The sequence below is a fragment of the Canis lupus genome, chromosome 8 (genome assembly GCF_003254725.2).
Source record: "Canis lupus dingo isolate Sandy chromosome 8, ASM325472v2, whole genome shotgun sequence".
Lineage (NCBI taxonomy): Eukaryota > Metazoa > Chordata > Mammalia > Carnivora > Canidae > Canis > Canis lupus.
Window position 1 is genome coordinate 27,185,247 of NC_064250.1, and position 20,370 is coordinate 27,205,616.

Here is a 20,370-nt window from a genome sequence, read left to right on the forward strand (position 1 = left end):
TTCGTCATTCTTCCCAGATTTTTATACAAACCATAATCTTCAGAAGAGGAGGGTAACGGTGAAAACTCTTGAGTTTTAGTTTAGAAGAACTAAGAAAGAAAAACAAGTAACAACAAGAACACCCAGGGTAACATTGGTCTTAGAACTCCTACTTCATGGAACAAAGTACAGAAAGCGAACTGAACTTGGTCCAGTCTCCAGCATGGTCCCTAAAGATCTCCACTTCTTGGTGTTCATACCTCTGTGTAGTTTCCTGTGTGAGGGTTAGTCTGTGTGACCAATAGAATAGAGCAGAAATGATGGGTGTGGCACTTCCAGGATTACCTTATAAAAAGCATTACAGCTTTTGTCATGATCTTTTGGGATCTCTATTTCTTTCTCTCCTATCACTCCGTGCCCTGTCCTGGGAAAAGGCCCAAGCAGTGAGGAGCTGAGGCCTCTGGTAGTCAGCCAGCAAGGAACAGAAGCCTCCTCCTCACGGTTACATGACTGGACTTGGAGGTGAATCCTCTAGTTCCAGTGAAGCCTTCAGATAAATGAAGTCCCAGCTGGTATGTGGACTGCAGCCTCATGAGACCCTTAGCCAGAACCACTCAGCTGAGCTGCATCTGAATTCCCCACCTACAGAAACTGTGAGACAACCAATGTTTGTTGTCTTAATTTGTTATACAGCAACATGTAACGAATACAGATCATGTTAAAATGTTTCTAATATTCAGGATATATATATTAAAAAATATATTCTACTAATTTAAAAGGGCTTTAATACTCCTGAAGATGATTAACCATCTTCATTATGTACGCTTAAAGTTAACTGCTCCTTTTCAACCATCACTCAATCAAAAAGAACTATAACCCTATTTGAGAAGATTACAAAAGTACAGATATATAGAAGAACCAAAATATAACTCTGTAATCATTTCCTTGGAAGCATGCAGGGAAAGAAACCTACGCCTATGCTCAGGGACACATCATAGTAAGGACATAGATACATGGAATAAACTCTCAAAACTCACCTTCCTATTAGTAGGAGGCTGTTCCTTTGGAAACTGTTCACACTCTCTCTTTAAGCTCAACTTCTCTTGCTCTGTGGGCTTCATAGTAGCTGATGGGTTTAGATGTTTCTGATGCTTGGGAGGAATAAGGCTGGATTCCAACTGACGGACCTAATAAGAACATATGTGAGAGGAAGAAATATTAATATAATCATCTGGCAAGAAAACAAAACACAACACAACACAATGACCATAAGCAAAGTTTTTTTTTTTCAGCACTTGGGTTTTGTTGTATTAAAAACTTCTTTTTTTTTTTTTTTTTTTTTTTTCAGTCAAGTCTGCCAATTCTGGAAGAAATGATCCTTCTAGGTAAATCTATTTTTACTCTGGTTGTGTCTAAAAATCCAACACTGTAAGGATCAGACAAAGAAAAGGGGGCCTCTGGATCTACCAAACTGCTAGAAGTCAATAGTGTGACTGTCCAGAAAACAGATGTAGTCCCAGGCACTTTCTCTCTGACATGAACATAACTTGAGTCAATGAGGTGATCAACTGAGTCAATGAGGTCCCATCAACTTTGTATTGGGACTGTTCACATCTGAAACAATGCACTGATCTCAACCAAGTTCCATGAGGGCAGCGACCATGTCTATCTCGTTCAACATTGTTCAACTGAGAGCAGAGTTTCTGGCACAGAGTATGTTCTAAATGACTCTCTATGGCTCTTCGGAGAGCTCTTCCTTCAAAGAGATGTTTAAGCATAGGTTAAACACAGTTGGTCAGCTACTTAGTAGAAGTAAAGAATATAAACATCAGTTTAGTGGCTGGAAAAAGTCATCCTTAGAGACCATTCTAACCTTGAAACGCAGAGTCTTTAAAAAGGGGTACCTTTTCTCTTATGAAGAGCTAGCCCAACAAGTTGTGAGTCTAATTTTGCTATTTTTGTACTACCAGTCTTGGCGGTTAATCTATTTGAATGAAGGATATATGATTAACATAATTTCCATGAGGCTATTTTGGAGAGGAGGGTTAAAATCACTGATTTTAATATAGAACTGATTATACAAAATGAAAAATATTGTCTAAATGTACCAGGATAAAATTATTTGCAAGTAAATGATAAATTATGTATTCTTATTTTAAAAAGATTATTCATTTATTTATTCATGAGAGACAGAGAGAGAGAGAAAGAGAAAGGCAGAGACACAGGCAGAGGGAGAAGCAGGCCCCACGCAGGGAGCCCAATGTGGGACCCGATCCCGGGTCTCCAGGATCACACCCCGGGCCAAAGGCAGCGCTAAACCGCCCAGCCATCCGGGCTTCCCTAATTATGTATTCTTAAAGCAAGTCTGTCATAGCAGAATACTCAAACCCACACCTTAGAAGCATTTCAATCATATCAAACATTCATTTTCATATCAAACTAAGTACTGTCAAACATTTGCCACCATGTGTGGCTTTTTAAGTCACCTTCTCCCGGGAGTGCGTGAGCTCTGCTTTGGTGTTCCGTACCACGGTATGGAGTTTCTCATTCTCTTGCCAAAGCAGCTGTTGTTCCTCCTTTACCAGATGATCCATCTTGTCCCAAGTCAGCCTTTGCTGCTGGTTATGGAATCCTGATGGATGGCTGACTATTTCTGGGGCCCAGTTCTTAAGAGTAAACTGAAGAGTTAAGCCTTGAAAACAAGCTGATTTCTGTTTTGAGTATATTTATTCAATGATGAGCCCCATCAAGTTTAACAGCAAAGAGAACTGTAGGGCAAGTCCCAATTCTATAGAGAACCCAAGTGCATAGAGTGCGGTGGCCTTAAAAATTGCTTCTTACTTATGGAGTTAATACTTTGGCCCCAGAGAACCATTCTTTTGGTTAAACAGAGGACACAAAGAGAACTTCAAACTCCACGGCTAACTTGAAAGCTTTCACAAGCTAAACTCTTTTCACATTTGCAATCAGATCCTTTCTTAGAATCCTAAGCACAAACTGTCCATGTAATTGAGGTCTGAACTCCAGAACATGCTTTTAGCTACCAAAGTGATTTTTTAGGGGGTCCTGGAAACTGCTTTAAAAAAGGGAACAAGTAGGTAAGGCTTTTGCTTTTAAAGCCAAAACATGAAAAAGAAAAGTTACAATCTCATTTTGAGAAAAATGTCAGCCCAGAAGTTAAAAATGGAAACAACTATTTTCCTTAAAAAAAAAAATAAAATAAAAAGAAGGCACCTGGCTGGCTCAGTTGGTAAGAACATGCTGACTCTTAGACTCTTGGTCATGAGTTCAAGCCCCACATTGGGTGTGGAGCCCACTTAAAAAATATTATATATTACATATATATATATATCACCAAGATATAAAATAACTGGATTAAAATAACTGCCCTACTTTTATGGTAGGACAAAATCTTAATATCTCCACAAGGCTGACATCTGTAATTCCATTTCATTTATATACACATAGATGAAGCAGAATTGTGAAATATTAAAATGAGACAACAGACTTTATACAACATCGAAATATATGCTTTGTTACTATAAAATAACTCAGCATGGTCTTCTGTCTTACACAATACAAAAAAATAACCTTGTCACTACAGTTCCATTTATATGAAGTTCAGAAACAGGCATCCCTAACCTATGGTGGCAGAGGGTAGAGAAGCGGTTCCCTTGTGGTTATCAACTGGAGGGGGGACCAGAGAGACTGCTGGGTGCTGGAAATGTTCTATATTTTGAGCTAGGAGGTGTTTACGCAAATATAAACACATGCACATACACTGATAGGTATGTAAAATATACATACTGGCCTTTGAACAGCACAGGTTTGAATTGCATGCGTCCACTTGCACACAGATTTCTTTTTTTTTTTTTACAGATTTCTTGATAAATACAGTACCATAAATGTATTTTATATTTTCTTTTCTCTAGCTTTATTGTAAGAATACAGTATACAACATATGTAATACACAGAATATGTGTTGACTGTTTATATTATTGGTAAGGCTTCCAGTCAACACTAGCCTTAGCTATTATACTTAAGTTTTGGGGGAGTCAGAAATTATATGTGGATTTCTGACTGCACAGGGAGCTGGGGATCCTAACTCCTACATTGTTCAAGGGTCAACTCTATATTTATGTCAATACATGTATGCATCTATAAAACTTAAGTTATAGTCTTAAAATCTGTGCACCTTACTGTATAAAATTATACCTCAATAAAAAAGAAATTACCTTGTCATCAGCATTCTGAAGTTGCTTATATAAAGACACCACTTCTTGTTTTAAAGCCTCCTTTTCCTGCTGAGTAACTCGAAGGTCAGATTTAATCAGCGACATTTGCAAGTTTACATTCTGCAGGGTGTCTTCTAAATTCTGGACCTGCATCATAAGAACAATCTTGCACTGTGATACAGATCCTCGTGGTCTTACCAAAGCATGCCCAGAAACAAATGAGCTAGGACAAGAGAATTCCAAAGTCCCTTCTGTTTCTATTTACTATATACAGCTCTTTTCAGTAGCTTAGTGGAAATCCCAGATATTATACTGTATTATAATCCCAGGATGTTATATTTAGGTCAATGATGAACTGTGTTCTATAACAAGGTATTGCTGATATAGTCATCTGGTATATTACCAAGTGGTATCTTATAGAACCAATGAGAACCAACTGGCAAGACAAAAGATGGCCTTACTGAATCTCGTAGAAATTGTGTTTTAGCCAGTGGCGTTGGTTAGCAAAGGACCTCTTAGTTGAAAATCAAAATCCATAGTTGTTAGAACCCTACTCCATGCTAACATCTAATATCTATTTTAATTAAAAATAATTTAAATTTGTAAAAGCAATGTTGATAGAGATCTTTAACAGGGCATGAATCTGCCTTAGAAATCCTTTTTCTAGGGGTGCCTGGGTGGCTCAGTCGTTTAAGGTCTGCCTTCAGCTCAGGTCATGATCCCAGGATTCTGGGATCCAGTCCTGCATTGGGTTCCCCGCTCAGTGGGTAATCTGCTTCTCCCACTGCCCTCCCCTACCCCCGCTCATGATCTCTCTCCCTCTCTCTAATAGTAAAATCTTTTAAAAAAGAAATCCTTTTTCTTAATGAGAAACAAGCAGTCATTTCTACACCTTATGATCAGATAATCTCATAATTATAATAATGAGCTTTGAGGGAAGTGTTCAAATTATTTCATCACACTATAGCATGTGACAGATATGAGTCAAGTTGAATCATTCTGAGCCTTCCTGGGCCAAGTCCACCTAGAATATTCTTTCTATGGGGAGCTCTGTTGGAATATGTAAGAGAATATTAACTGCGCAGATGAAACAAGAATTGTCCACATACCTTTTCCTGTGAAGCCACTAGTTGGGACTTTAAAGTTTCACTCTGGTGTTCCCAAGACTTCTGTTCTTGCTTCATAGTAGCTATTCTGTGCTCTAAAAGACTTGATTTTGCCAACTGTTCCAGGAAAAGAAAAGAGGTAACAAGGGCATATTTGCATCTAGCCTCAATTTATATACTTCTGCATATGCTGAGAAGATCAAGCACCATCTATTTACATGGTGGAGCAGGGCAAGGTGAAAGAAAGGTGTTTTCCTGATTCCCTTTCTAACTTTAACTTTGAAGAGTCTCCTTTTTGGGGGGCAATTTCCATTTTTCTCTCTCCCTGCCTCATTGTGGGTGAGAAATGGTTGGAAGGCAATTAGAATTTTCAAGGAGCCCCTGGGAGGCTCAGCCAGTTGGATATCTGACTCTTGATTTCAGCTCAGGGTTATGAGATTGAGCCCCACGTTGGGCTCTGGGCTGGGCACAGAGCCTGCTTAGGATTCTCTTTTTCCCTCTCCCCTCCCCATACCTCCCCCTCCAGTCTCGAGAGTGTACCATAATAGGAAAATATGGAATGCCTATTAGGGCAGGTGGGACAAAAGCAGTATTTTTGGGGTTTGCTAGGGAAAATACAATAGAAAAAAAGTGTCAGTGTAATAGATCTCAGATTATTAAATGCAACAATATTTCTATCATATGTTAATAGTGATATATTTAAATAACATACATTAAGGAGCATCTGGGTGGCTCAGTCGGTTAAGGGTCTGACTCTTGATTTCGGCTAAGGTCCTGATCTCAGGGTCGTGAGACTGAGCCCCAGGTTGGGCATGGAGCCTGTTTAAGATTCTCTCTGGCCCCCTCTCCCTCTGTCCCCCGCCTCTACTTGTGCTCAAAATAATAAATAAATAACAAACAAATACACAGACATTTCAATAATACATATTAAGTAGCATGGTTATATATTAAAATAAGATAAACTATATATATAATAATTATTAACCAATGTAGACTCCTATCAAAATCATGACCTCAGGAATTCTGAGGTCACATAAGGGCAGCCGAACTGCTGCTCTCGGAGACCTTGGAACAATTAGGGTGAAGTAAGAGGCCCATGTGCCACTGTCCAGAGAAATGCTCATTATGGTATATACTGTACAATAGTGGTAAAAAGTCTTATGTTTACTACCTTATCCACACAGCTTTTTAATTCTTCACTCAGAGCTTCCTTTTCTTTCAGCAGTTTTTCATTGTAGCTTAGAACACTAGAAAGTTTTTGCTGGAAGTCAGTGAGATCAGGACATCTGTGCAGCTGTAAGAGATAAACAATCCCATCATATCTCATGGCTGTACTTATAAAGAGGTATTTATAAACAGGGCATTTTCGTGGCTGCTGCTATTTCCCTATCTGCATGGATATTTCAGGGGACATATAAACTCTAGGGAATTAAATTTAACAAAATGTTCCCTGCTAGATTCTCTCCAATCTCTAATGACTGCCAAAATATCTGCCCAAATAGATTCACACAGATAGACACCATTACATAGTGGTCCTGGCTTTCCGTTTTTACCTTCAGGGTAAAATACTGCCATTCTGTTACCAGTATAACGTGTGTATGTCTATAGCACAATACATTTTCCTCACACTTTTTTAACTAGAAAAAAAATCTTTTTCAGAAGTCTCAGTCTAGACTATAGAATCAGTGAACCAAGTACAGCGCATCAAAGGGCAAGTTTTAAAGCTAAAACAATGAGCATTTTCCCTTTGGAAGAGGCCAAAACTGCCTTGCTTAGTAAAATGTTAATGGTGGACACACTGGCTTCCTCCTCTGTACTGGAGTCAAGACAAACCAGACCGTTCCTTTTCTGTTTCAGTATCAGCCTTACTAGGATTGATGCTTTTGGTCAGATAATTCTTTGTTTTGGGGGCTGTGCTGTGCACTGGAGGATGGTTAGCAGCCTCTCTGGTTTTACCTATCAGATGCCTGTAGCACTCCTCTCCCCACACACCAGTTGTGAAAACCAAATATGGCCCTAGACATGGCTAAATGTCCCTGGGTGGAGGAGTAATTTGCATCTCTCCACAAATACTGCCTTAAAGAGACTGATGATTTCTTATACTTCTTTCCCAGAGTTCATACATTTTAAATTTCCCTCTGTTTCACCTGGCTTTCACGTTTTCAATTCTTTATTATTCATGATGATTTTATGGCCATCATTTTACTTCACACTGTAAGTTCTTACACATTTAGCTTTAGGAATGACAAAATAGACTTTAAGGGTGGAATCTTGTCTTCAACTGACAACAAATCCAGCATACCTTACAAATCTAAAGTCAGAAGGACATAGGAAAATGTATTTTAAAGTAGCTAGGCATTGGTTTATGAAAGGACCGGTCTCCTTTGCTAGCTACCTTGCTTTCTCGCCCCCAGACCCTCATAAAACTTGGTACCGTTTTGAGTGTACAGACTGGCATGAGAGTTCTGCTGATGCTACTTGTATTTCTTTTCTGTGCAACAGAGAATTTCTCATTCAAAAAATACTTTTACTTGTATTAGGTCCTACAGAGTGGCACATACTTCCTAGGCCCAAGCTGTACAGCAGCAACAATGGGCTGGAAACTGTCCTACTGTTGTGATCCAAGAGAATCCAGGTGCCACGAAACAACTTCTACCAAAGGCAGAAAGGGCTCATCATTTTTCCACTTCACTATTTATACCAACGCCTCTGTAAAAAATATACAATAAAAATGTGCTGAATGATGTCCTCCTCATGCTATTTTACTCCCCGATCCACTCCATTTCTTCTGATCTTTAGCTTAGTGAAGTCACAAAACACGCATTTCCCATGCTATGGATTTGGAGCCCATCATTAACATCTTAAAGACGGAACAACAGATTTTCAAAAGGTAAAGGAGATAAGTATGCCCATGGTAACAAGGATGAACTTGGTCATAACAGTTTTAGAATACTTGTGCACTATAGAAAGGCCCTTTTAATTTCTGGAATGTTTATCATGGCAGACAGCTTCTGTTATGGCGGAACAAATGAACCTTGCATAGCAGCACCTGACTTGAAAGGGTTCTTATAAAGCTCCTTATCAGTTACCAAACTAGGTATTAGGAGAGATACAAATTCCCTGGAAGTATTACAATCCTATTAGGAAATCAAGACTCATAGGAGTCAACAGATCAACACCAACATAAAATTCCGCGGCAGAGACTCAATATTTCAGCATTCAGAGGATGCCATTATGCTCATAAGCTGAACAGACACAAGTGAGAGAGTTTTATAATCTAAGGATGTCATAGTATCAAAGTAAATCTATGGTGAAGCAAATTAAAAAAGCAGAATCCTGATTTATAAATCAGGAGTGCTCAAAGTTTGTTCAGAATAAAGAATTTAAAAAAGGACAACATTCAGGATATAGCTTTAAGGTGAACCCTCTTATATTTAAAATCAAGTCTTTGTTTCAAACTTTGAAATAGGTTTCTTAAAGCCAAATTGCTAAGTGAGACTGCATCCCTGATAATGTTCTAGAATTTACTCTTTTGCCCAGGAGAGATGCCTCAAACTTTCTATAAGAATAAAGGGAAAGAGGGACGAGCTTCACCTATGTCTCACAAATCTAGATGAATAGTTACTAAAGTTACGAACAAGAGAGTCACTCTCTTTTAGATAAACTTATATTGCTTTATCACCTGGCCAGAAGAGAGCAGAACAACAAATTTCTAAATTGAAGTGGTTGTGATTGATTTCTAGTAACAGAATTCCAGTCTACAACATATGTAAGTTACACAACTAGAACAGCATTCAGAGAATTAGCACTAGGAGCCCTTTCTTATAAGTGGGCTCATTCTGCAAACCCTCAGTTTTACTAAGCAGGTTGACAGGACTCTATATAAAAGATATTTGGTGCCTAGAAAACCAGACCATCAGGTGCCATATTGTTCTAGGAGTTTCCCCGCTGCCACCCACTCCAAGCAGCACAGTCTTACTTGTTTCATTTTCTCCAGTTCATCTTTGAGAAGGAGGTTTTCCTGTTCCACCATATGAGTCTGTATTTTAACTTCAGAGAGCTCTGCCTCCAGAGAAGACACTAAAGCTGAGGACTAAGAGGAAAAATTAGAAAGTCAAGTAAGGGACATCTTCCTGTAGCTTGGGGAAATTTACTAGGTTTGCAAAAGGCAGAGGTCAGGAAACCCTAGCCCAAATTCAGGGACACACTTTTTTTTAATTTAAATTTAATTAATTAACATATAATGTATTATTGGTTTCCAAGGTAGAGGTCAGTGATTCTCAGTCTTAACAGCCAGTGCTCACCACATCATGTGCCCTTCTTAATGCCCATCACTCAGTTACTCCCCTAACTCCCTCCCCTCCTGCCATCCCCAGTTCGTTTCCTGATTAAGAGTCTCTTATGGTTTGTCTCCCTCTCTGATTTCATCTTTTTTTTCCTTTCTTTTATGAACATTATCCTCAGTCAAAACTATCTTTTGAAAGATCGTGCACCTAAACGGTATGAACGTGATTTCTCACGTAGGTTTTGCAGGTTTGTCCACTGCAAAGCTACCTTCTCTCGGGGGAGATAGCTTGAGACAACAAAGATCGTGTTTCTCTTGAAACTCCTGTTGGTTTACTTCAGTGGATTTTTGCCTATAACAGTTATTAACTCTCGTGTTTGCCTAATGATGACTTTCTATTTCCTTCTTTCTTTCTACATTTATTAACTGGAATTTTGCCGTGAAGAAGAACTGTTATTTCTCCCTCATTTATTTAACTTTTAATATCAGGATGTACCCATACAAATTTATATTTATTTTATGCTATACTAGAATTACTTATTTTGTTGATCAAACCATTCCAGCTGTTAACCAAACCATTAGAAGCTCCTTCAGGTGGGGCTCTGTGTCCTTTTAATATGCCCTCTTTTTTTAAACACTTTTTTCTTTCTGATACCATGAGGTGTTCCAGGCACATCCTGCATTTTCCCTGCTCCTGCCCTGGAATCAATCATTTTCCAAGGAGCCCTGATTTCTTCTATAGAAGAATGGTGTTTAGACCCCAAGATCTGGGCACTCTATCTATATTCAAATACCTAAAGCTTTGTCTCAAGCTGTACACATATTAAGAAATGTGAGTTTATACTAATGCCTCAAATTCCAGCCTAACACCATAGGGTTCATTTTAATTTCCCCATTTTCTTACTTGGAGCTTCCTTCTCCAACAGTGAGAGACTCAGTTCTGTTACCTATAATCCACCTAGTTATTTATTCAATTCTAACATACACAGTTTCGGAATTACTAATTTCTCCCCCATGACAAACACATTTACTGACTAGATTATTACAGCATTTGTGTACACATCTTTCTATCTTTATCTACAGTATGAAGTCAGATGATAATTTCCAAATTACTTAATTATTTTCTTCCCCATTGTAATTATGTTACCCATTTATAATATGGTTAGGTTCATTTCTTAGTGTTTGTATTCCTTGTTGGTATCCCCTGCCATCTTGATTGATTTTAATTGTGCATTTATTTTGGGGTATGTGAAGAGCTTGTAAAACATTGCTTGATTCTAAGAGCCAGAGCTATGTGAAAAGATATACTCAGGGTAATGGTACTCCTTTCCCTCACTCCTTTGACAACATTCCTATTGCTCTCTTCCATCCCTTTCCCGCCCATTCTCTACAGGTGACCGAATCTTTAGTTTCTGGTTTATCATTCTTGTGTTTCTCTCACACAAATGAGCAAGTATATGTGTATTTTTCAACGTCCCTTTCTCTCTTACATGAACAGAGGCACTCGGTACTTTTTCGTGCTCTTCTTTTTCACTTAACATTATGTCCTAGAAATAATTTCATATCCATAGAGGTCTTTCTCTCTCTGTTTCCCTCTCTCCCTTCTTTCCTTCCTTTTATAGCTACATATAGTACTTTAAGGTGTCACTGTATCCATCATATTTATCCAACCACTCTCCTATGTATGAACATCTAGGTTGTTTCCAAGCTCTGTACATATGAATACTCACATTGTTGGAAGTGTACCTTTAGGGTAAATCCCTAGAAAGAGGATTTTGGGGACAAATGGTAAGCTCATATGTAATTTTGTCAAGTAGTGGCAAATTTCCTTCCAGAAGGATAATGCCATTTTACACCCCCACCAGCAATGTATAAAAGTACCTGCTTCCCCAAAGTGTTGCCAATAGAAAGTCCTATTTTTAAATTGCTTCCAATTACATAGGTGAGAAAAGATTTATCAGCATTTTTTTAATTTACAGTTTTCTAATTATGAGTGATCTGGGGCATTTTTTAAAAAGATTTTATTTATTTATTTGGCTGAGAGAGAAAAAGAGAGAGAAAACTTGAGCAGGAGGTGGAGCAGAGGGAGAGGGAGAAGCAGATTCCCTGCTGAGCAGGGAACCCGACACAGGGCTGGATCCCAGGACCCTGAGAGCATGACCCGAGCTGAAGGCAGACGCTTAACCAAGTGAGCCACCCAGGCACCCTGATTTCGGGTATTTACCATGGGCTTGAGGGCTATTTTTATCTCTCTCTCTCTCTTTTTTTTGGTGAATTATTTATTCATGTTTTTTCTCAGTTTGCAATCGGATTTTGGTCCTAAGTCCATGAATTTTTAAGAGCTTTTTACATAGTAAACATATTAGCCCTACTCTCTGTGGTATGTGATATAAATATTTTTCTCCTAGTTTGTGAATTGTCTTTTGACTTAGTTTATGGTATTTTTTGCCATGAAAATTTTTTCTTAATAATTTTCTTTTTTTTTTTTTTGGTTTCTGGTTTATGAGTCATAGTTGGATGGCTTTTCTCTACACTAAGGTCAGACAAACTCATCCATGTTTTCTTCTAGTACTTACCTAGTTTTGTTTCTGATATTTAGACTCCTATTCCAATTTGAGTTTATCCTTACATACTGTATAAGGTATGGATCTAATTTTATTTGTTCCCAAATGTCCACGGAGTTGTCCAGGAACCACTTATTTAAAAATATATATATTCATCTTTACCCCACTGATTTGAGAAGGTACCTTTGTTATATACTAAGTTTCCATCTCCACTGGAGTCCAATTCAATACTTTCTATTTGCCTGTTCATCTGCTGGTACCAAACTGTTTTAATTATTAAGACTTTATACATAAATTTAATACCAGTGTTGTTTTATTTCTTGGGATTTCCTCCCAGAAGACTGTAGGGTGGCCATACTCCATACCTGCGCTTTGCATTGTTCCAGTTCTTCTTTCAGATTAGACTTTTCTTGTTTCCATTCCTCAAATGTACTGTGTCCTGGCTCTTCATCCTTCTGGCATAGCATTTCTGCCAGACGTTCATTAAGTTCTTGCAGTTCTTTCTCATTTTGAGAGTTCTTTTGGCTAAGTTCTATATTTTCCAAATCCAACTGTTGGTTTTTGGTTTTTAATTCTGAAATCTAATTAAATTGAAATGAATTTTAAAAACTAGTTACCCGGCTTGTAGGAGAAAACAGATATAGAAAGTACCTGGTTCTTCCCTCTATGTAGATAAAGATTTATATGTATATACGTACACACACACCCTTAATAATAGAAATAATACAGTGCTCATTATTACATATTCAATCAGCTGGGAAGTGTATGAAGAAGTGACAGATCCTCAGTTCAGTCTCACTCCACTGTTCACAGCTGGGTATGTATCTTTCCAGACTGTTTTCTATGTATATACAAAGCTCGTATGCACATAGATGTTTTTCTCTTTATAACAAAAATTTGAATCATTTCAGATGTTTGGACAGCCTGCTTTTTCCCCTTATAGCAACTTACAGACTTTTATCTTTCTAACTCAGTCCATTCAAAACCACCACATGCTGTTTTTAAGTGGCTATAGTATATTCTATGTGTCAAGACATTCCATTCCCACATTGACAGATGTATAGGTTTGTTACCATTCTTTTTATTATGAAGATACAGAACAATCTTTTGAAAAATTCATTTACACATGGTAGCATTTTGTATTTAGGATCATTTTCTTAGAAGTAAGGCTGCTGGTTTAGAAGGTCTGCGTACACATTACTATTTTTGTTTTAAGATTTAATTTATTTATTCATGAGACACAGAGCGAGATTGAGACAGAGGCAGAGGCAGAGGGAGAAGCAGGCTCCCCGCAAGGACCCCAGGACCCCAGGATCACGCTCTGATGCTCTGAGCTGATGGAGGATGCTCAACCGCTGAGGCGCCCAGGCGGCCCATGAGCCACTCAGGTGCCCCCACATTACTGTTTTGATAGGTATCTCCAAAGTACCTTCCTCATATTGTTGCCAACTTATAGTCCTATCAAGAATGAATGAGTACATTCATTTCCTCACACCTTTTAAAAGTCTAGATGCTATGTTTAATTTTTGCTAATCTGAAAGATGAAAAAAAAGAAAATTAATTTGTACTTCCCTAATAAGGTTATCTTTTTATATGTTGTATTTTTTCCCTTTACTTGACTCCTCAAATCAATTATCTGCTTTCAACTGGGTTTTGCCATTTATTTGTAAGAGTACAGAATATATTTTGGATCTTAAGACCTTGTCTGTTTCAAGTTCTGAAAAATGCTCTTTTCCCAGGATATCCTTGTCTTTTGGCTGTTTCAGACAGATTTTTTTTTTTTTAAGATTTTATTTATTTGAGGAAAGGGGAGCACACAAGCAGGGGTAGATGCAGAAGGTAAGGGAGAAGCAGACTCCCCACTGAGCTGGGAGCCTGATGCAGGGCGAGATCCCAGGACGCTGGGACCATGAGCCCAGCTGAAGACAGCTACCTAACAAACTGAGCCACCTAGGCACCCTTGTTTCAGACAGATTCTTAAATGGCCTTCGCTTGCACAACTGCATGTTGTGAGATTACACAAATTGGGCACTGAATGGCTCAAGCTAACTGAATACGTTGTAATTCTATGAAAAGATATAGTGATTAACTATTACTCTATATCTGAACTTAGCTTTCTGGTTTCAATCATGGTGATTAAAGAGGAACAAGATAACATTAATTGCAAGAATGTGAGGGATAGAGCTAGTATCTCAGAGATATGGTTTTAGAGGTATCATCTCCCCATTCCCACTGATTATAAAGCTTGTATTAAGCACTCAGAATCTAGAAATAATTTGTAGATTATTATATTCACCAAAAAACAGAAACCTAGTTTAGAGTCAGCAGGGATGAGTTTCCATTCTGAAACTCAGGATTTACAACTTTACCATCATTAGCTACATGTTAATGCAGTAGCATGTCCTATAAATTTATAAATAACAAATAAAGACAATTTCAGAATCAAAAAACACGGGGAAATACTAAGTATCTCCTCCTTACCTGTTTCTTTAAATTTTCAGCCATCTTCTGAACTGCCGCTTTTTCCTGTTTTACAGTTTCTATTTTTTGCCTAAAAGGACAGTGAAAATAGAACCTAAGAGTTAGGCTTTAAAAGTGGGAGCAAAACAGTTTTAGTCCTCACAAAAATGCCTTAAGAAAATTTAAGTATATGTCTTACCACATTTCTTCCTGAGATCCATTTAATTTCCCTAATTTCAGGTTAGAAATGCTATCTTCTTCATTTAAAGTAGTAATTTCATTTCTTAAAATAGAATTTTCTTCTTGAAGCTTCTCAGATTCATATCTGAATTACAGAGATAAAAAATAGTTATAAAAAAAAATAGTTATAATAAGGCAGTCATCTGGCATCTTTGGAAAATGCTTTCTAGTAATTTCCAATAAAACAAGTATTCCATGCCAGTTAAAAAGAGAAGTCTAAATTAGTAGACTCTTAGTAATGGAAGTCAAGCTATGACATATTGACTCATTTCTTTTGGGAAGTTAAGAATTTCACTAAAAGACGTTAGGGAAGTGTGGCTAAAACACTTGAGCATGGAGACAGGAATTGAGACTCTGCCCACCATGGTTGCTAATTTTCTCAGTGGCAAGCATACTGCTTTGAGCAAGTAACTTCATTTATCTCAGTCTCAAGTCTTACTGGCTCTGAATAGGCATAAGCCATCTTACTAAGCTGTATTTAGCTTTAGTTACAGGCCTCAGGGTACCTAGGGAAAGAAAGTTCCCTTCATAAATAAAAGACCACACTGAAATATGTACACTCATGTTTACTTTGTGATTTTTCCCCCAACTCATTATATCCTGATTTTTAGAACTAAAAATGGTCCGAAGAGGAAAAACTACATCCAGAATTAAATTTTCATATCATTAAGATAATTCAGAAACATGTAATATAAGTTTTTTAAACCAAGTTTGTTAAGACTGTTGCAATCATGTTGTATAAAGTCAAGTGAGCAATGGTTCAGATTGGTTTCATTTTTGTTTTTATTTCGAGCACAATGATTAGAATCTGATCGCTCTTCAATAAAATGATACATTCTAAGATAAACTTCCATTGTTTAAAGAATACCAGCATGTCCTTCAAGTGATATAAGTGAAAAACTATAAGCCACAAAAAGCATGCTTCCTATATTAGTATGAGTTCTTATCTACTAAGTGAGTTAATAAACAAAAGGCATACTTATAGAACACGTTCTACCAAATGAGGAAAATAACTAACATTTAGCAAAAACAAAATAAAAAAACTATCCATCCAAAGAAAATGCTAGAAGAGAGTTAAAGACTTGAAGTACATTAATGATGCACGTGGTTAAACAGCAAACACTCTCCATTATGCCACCCCAAATGAACGACACTTATTTCCTATAGAGGAAGGGAATGCCTCCTAGGCCAGGTTATTCTATTTGTTAATACGACACAGAAGCAGGAGAAAGTCTATGGTAGTGCTCCCTTCTTGAAGACTAACAGGTTAGTTTCTCTAGGCATAGCAAGCAGTGGAAGTTAGATGTTGTGAGGTGCTGTTGGGATTCCGTGAAGTTTACAAGGTGTATACGTTACCTCAGAAGTTCAACTTTTTGTTGCATCTCACTGCACGTGATTTGCAAGTCATGCATCATTGCCTTCAGTTCTTCCTCGTTTTCTCCTTGAGAAGGAACATCTTTTTGCCTAACTAAAGCAGCAACCCTCTCCCTCAACTTCCTAGTCAGCTCTTGCAGCTTTTTTTTCTCCAGTTCTAACTCTGCGATGGTGGCCCCATGTGGAAGATGTCTGTCTTGAAGGCCTAGGAGAGCAGTGTCTTCCTCCAGTATAACCTGGTTCTGTACCTTGGGCTTTTCTCCATGGGTTCGGATTGTTCTGTGTAGCCAGGCAATTTCACTTGCTTGTACTCTTTCCAGGAGCTGTGTGTTCTCCTGCTCGAGGTACTGCTCTTCTATAAGATGATGTACGTTCATCACCTCTGGCACATGCTCATCCAGTGTCTGCTGTAGTCCAAGCACCTTTCCCTCAGGCTGGACTTCCAGCTTCCCTAAGTGGGCTTCCCACAAGGAGAAGCAGTCACACTGTAGCACTGCTCTTTCCCGAAGCTTCTCCATCTTGCCTTGAAGTCTCAAAACCAGAACGTGCAGCTCCTCATTTTCTCTTCTGACCTCATCATAACTCTTTTCCAGGCTGAGGAATGTTTCCGTCACCTCTTCCACTTTCTTTAGTTCATCCTGCAGTTTGAACACTTGGGAAGTGAGCTCCTGGTTACTTTCTAGTGCTTCATCGTAGCGCATCTCCATCACCCGCAGCTCTTCCTGGAGACAGTCATTCTCCCTGCTGGCATCTTCATATAACAATTTATACTTGGGGGAGGCCTCAGGGATCCTCTCAAGCATCTTCAGTTTCTTTTTCAGCACAGAAACATCAAAGAGTAGGTCCTGTTTCTTTTCAGAAGCTCGACTGCAATCTGCACGTAAGATCATTAGCTGTTCCCGAAGCTGACAAATCTGATTCTTCAGGTCCCAGCTCTCAGTCCTGGTCTCTTCACTATTTTCGAGCTCGGAAAAACTCTCTATTGATGCTTCAGATGCCTCCATTTTGACCTCCTGTCTCTGAGCAGAGCTCGTCCCTGTACTTCCCAGATCTCGTGCCTCGTCGTCTTGTAGGTCACTTAGGACGCATGGCGTGCTTCCACCTTCTGCTTGCTTCATTTGATTTTGTAGTAAAAAGGGCTCTGTTTGTTCTGCAGAATTTCCAAATAATCCGGAAGCTGGCTCATCTAGACAAGACGACATTACCGACCCTGGCTCTAATTTTTGCAGTTTCTGTTGCAGTCTTGAAATTTCCGTGGCCATTTTCACGTTTTCTTTCACAGCTCGCTCATGAGCTCTCTGCAGGCTTAAGAGGACATCTCCATTCTCTTCCAACAACTGCTCTCCTTGCTGAACCAGGGACATGGCTCCACTTCCTTCTGCCTCCTCCCCTGCCACTGCCTGGCAGCCACTCTCTCTCCTGGAGAGAGAAGCCACCACCTGCTGCATTTCCTTAATTTTGTTCTGAAGCCAGGAGATTTCTGTGCTCATCTCAGCCCTCTCCTGATCCGCTTTCTCACAGGTCACTTTGTGGACACTCTCCATGGCCTGAAGTTTGGCCAGCATTTCCTGCCTCTCCCGGTCACGTTCCATTTCTAGCTTCTCAAGCTGCTGGCTGGCCAGCTCCTCGGAGGCCCCTGCCTGGCACAGGCCCTGTTCGGAGTCCTCCACCTCCCTTTCATGACTGCCCTTCAGCTGAAGTATGTGGTCGGAGAGTAGGCTTTGTTGACTTCTGGACACGTTTCTTAGATCTTCCAGGTCTTTGAGTAGCTGCTCCCTTTCAACAACCATACTATTCAGATGTTCCTTGTATGTTTTCTCCAGCATCTCTCTCTCCTGGGCCAGGACCAGAGAAGTTGCTTTCTCTCTCTGCAGAGTCTCCTTAAGCTGCTCCTGGGCTTCCATGCACTCCTGGGTGAGCTCATCCTTCTCAAACTCCCACTGGGATCTTTCCTCAAGCTGCTGCTCCAGGAGCTGCTTCAGCTCTTGGTGGTAGTGGCTCTCGAGGCTTCGCAGGGTGTTTTCACAGCGCTCAGTGACTTTCTGACAATCAGCCTGAAACTGTGCTTCTATCTGAGAGGTTCTTCTAGTACACTCAGTTTCCATTTTTTCCCTAAATGTAGTCAACACACAGCATTACTGAAACTGCCACCAACTCCAGAAGCAAACAAAAAACATTTTCCCATGCATAGAAGAAGCTGACAGGCAAACAATTTAAATGCTCTCTGAAAATGGTCTTCACTTATTCCTATGTAATGAATTTCATACAGAGACAGGATCTCATTTCTGAGAGCTAAGACCGGCAGCCATAATTAATTTAAAAGACTTACCTCTTTCTGCATTTAGAGGGAAAAGTTAGAAACCAACTTCTTTGGCATTCTCCTGAATGTATTTGTTTATGGAAAATGTAAACTGCTGTTTCACGTTAATGATCAAATGCATCTTAACCTAATCCCTAACTTGGGAAATATATACAATTCCTTCTTTTTACTTAAGTATACATTGGAGGACAGTAGTCCTATAAACCATATCTATTAACTTATTCATTATATGTTTCCTTCTTATTTAATAAAGCAGCACCCAGTTAATCAGAGAATGAAGCATCAAAGCCCTCAAATGTACCTTAGATTTCCTGTGAGGAAGGTAAGCACAAAGCGGCATAATTTGGGGAGCAATAGAACTTAACCCAGAATTTAATTTACAAATAGCGTTTCTTAGCACACAATAATTATTCTCATCCGGAACATGAAAGGATGCTTGCTGATACAAGAAGTATGGTCTTTGAAAGAAACAGAATAGTTCCAATAACCCCAGGACAGACTTAGGTCTAAACAATGGCAAAAGGGGTTGAGAAACTAACGAGTCTAGTCAAAGTCTCTTTAACTGGCTGGAACTTCTGGCGCCACCAAGGGACAGTGCCCAGGTTTTCTCCATTTCCCCCATCTCTTACCTTCCCTCTTGAAGTTCCCTTTGGTGTTTTTCCAAGAGCTCTTTTCGCAACTCCTCTTTTTCCAGACTGTGCTTCTCCATCAGGCTTTTCAGCTGCTCCTGGTGACACTGCTCTAGTTCCTGAGTCAAGCCTCTCACCTTCTCTTCTGTCCAGGCGCCATTTTGAATGAGTCCCTCTCTCTCTTGGTTAAAGCTCTCCTCGGCCTGCTCCAGGCTAGCCTTGAGTTTCAACTCATATTCCAGCTTCAGTTTCTCCTGCAGGTGAGTCTTTTCCTCATCCCACTTCCTTTGCAGTTGCTTTTTCTCATCCTCGTGTCTGCAGATAGTTGTACGTTGTGCCTCCTTGAGCACCACTGCCTGGCCCTGAAGTTCTGCAATTTCATTTTTAAGGTCACTTATTTGTTTTTCCAAGACATGCACTTCATTCTCATACTTTTGCTTCATGTTCTCTTGCTCCTTTTCACAGGTGACCTTGGTTTCATCTAGCTGCTTTTCATAATGGTGCACCTAAAGTCAGAAAATGAAACCACCACAAGGTTATTCAACTCCAGGCCGTGGAGAGGTTACTGGGGCTGTAACTACTTTTTCCTATGAGACATTCCTCAGTTTTCCCATTGTAACAACTTGAAAACATGTTGAATAGGATATATTTGAGTCAAGCATTATTTCCTTTCCTTTTTAATTTGGTTGAATTTTATTAGTTTCTTTTTAAGATTTTATTTATTTATTTGAGAGAGAGAGCAAGCACGCATGTGTGCATGAGTGTGGGGGGAGCATAGGGAGAGAATCTTAAGCAGACTCTGCACTGAGCAGGTAGCCTAATACAGGGCTCCATCCCACGACCCCAAGATCATGATCTGAGCCAAAATCAAGAGTCTGACAGTCAACCAACTGAACCACCCAGGTGCCCCAAATTTTATTACTTTCTGAACAACTCTGATAAAAACGACTAGATTTTCACATAGATACCATTTGTCTTCCCAGGCATCCTGTCCAACTATAAATGTAGAGACTTAAAATAATTAAATTCACATGTTTATTGAACATCTATCATAGGCACATCGTGGGCCTTGTGGGGACACAAAGTTGGGTAAGATATAGTCCTTCCATCAAGGAGAAACCACTCTAGACATGGTTTTGACAAGTGCCAACAAGTATATTACAAGGCAGAATGAAAAA

At 39.2% G+C, this 20,370-nt stretch overlaps 1 protein-coding gene across 17 annotated transcripts in view; it reads right to left on the minus strand.

Moving 5' to 3' along the window:
- Positions 1-20,370, minus strand: part of NIN (ninein) — a 98,577-nt gene that overhangs the window by 15,822 nt on the left and 62,385 nt on the right. For 11 of the 17 annotated variants that reach the window (XR_007412317.1, XR_004818095.2, XM_035719947.2 and 8 more), the window contains 11 exons: positions 19,193-19,698; positions 16,226-18,355; positions 14,829-14,954; positions 14,651-14,720; positions 12,535-12,750; positions 9,300-9,413; positions 6,492-6,614; positions 5,324-5,437; positions 4,215-4,361; positions 2,466-2,657; positions 1,017-1,166 (listed from right to left, as the gene is read on the minus strand). Coding sequence is in view for 15 of the 17 variants with exons in the window: in XM_035719947.2 (XP_035575840.1) it covers positions 1,017-1,166; positions 2,466-2,657; positions 4,215-4,361; positions 5,324-5,437; positions 6,492-6,614; positions 9,300-9,413; positions 12,535-12,750; positions 14,651-14,720; positions 14,829-14,954; positions 16,226-18,355; positions 19,193-19,698 (3,888 nt within the window). In the remaining 2 variants the exon portion in view is untranslated. The remainder of the gene's footprint in view (positions 1-1,016; positions 1,167-2,465; positions 2,658-4,214; positions 4,362-5,323; positions 5,438-6,491; positions 6,615-9,299; positions 9,414-12,534; positions 12,751-14,650; positions 14,721-14,828; positions 14,955-16,225; positions 18,356-19,192; positions 19,699-20,370) is intronic. The other 6 variants (XM_049113152.1, XM_035719940.2, XM_035719943.2 and 3 more) reach the window with 2 other exon arrangements.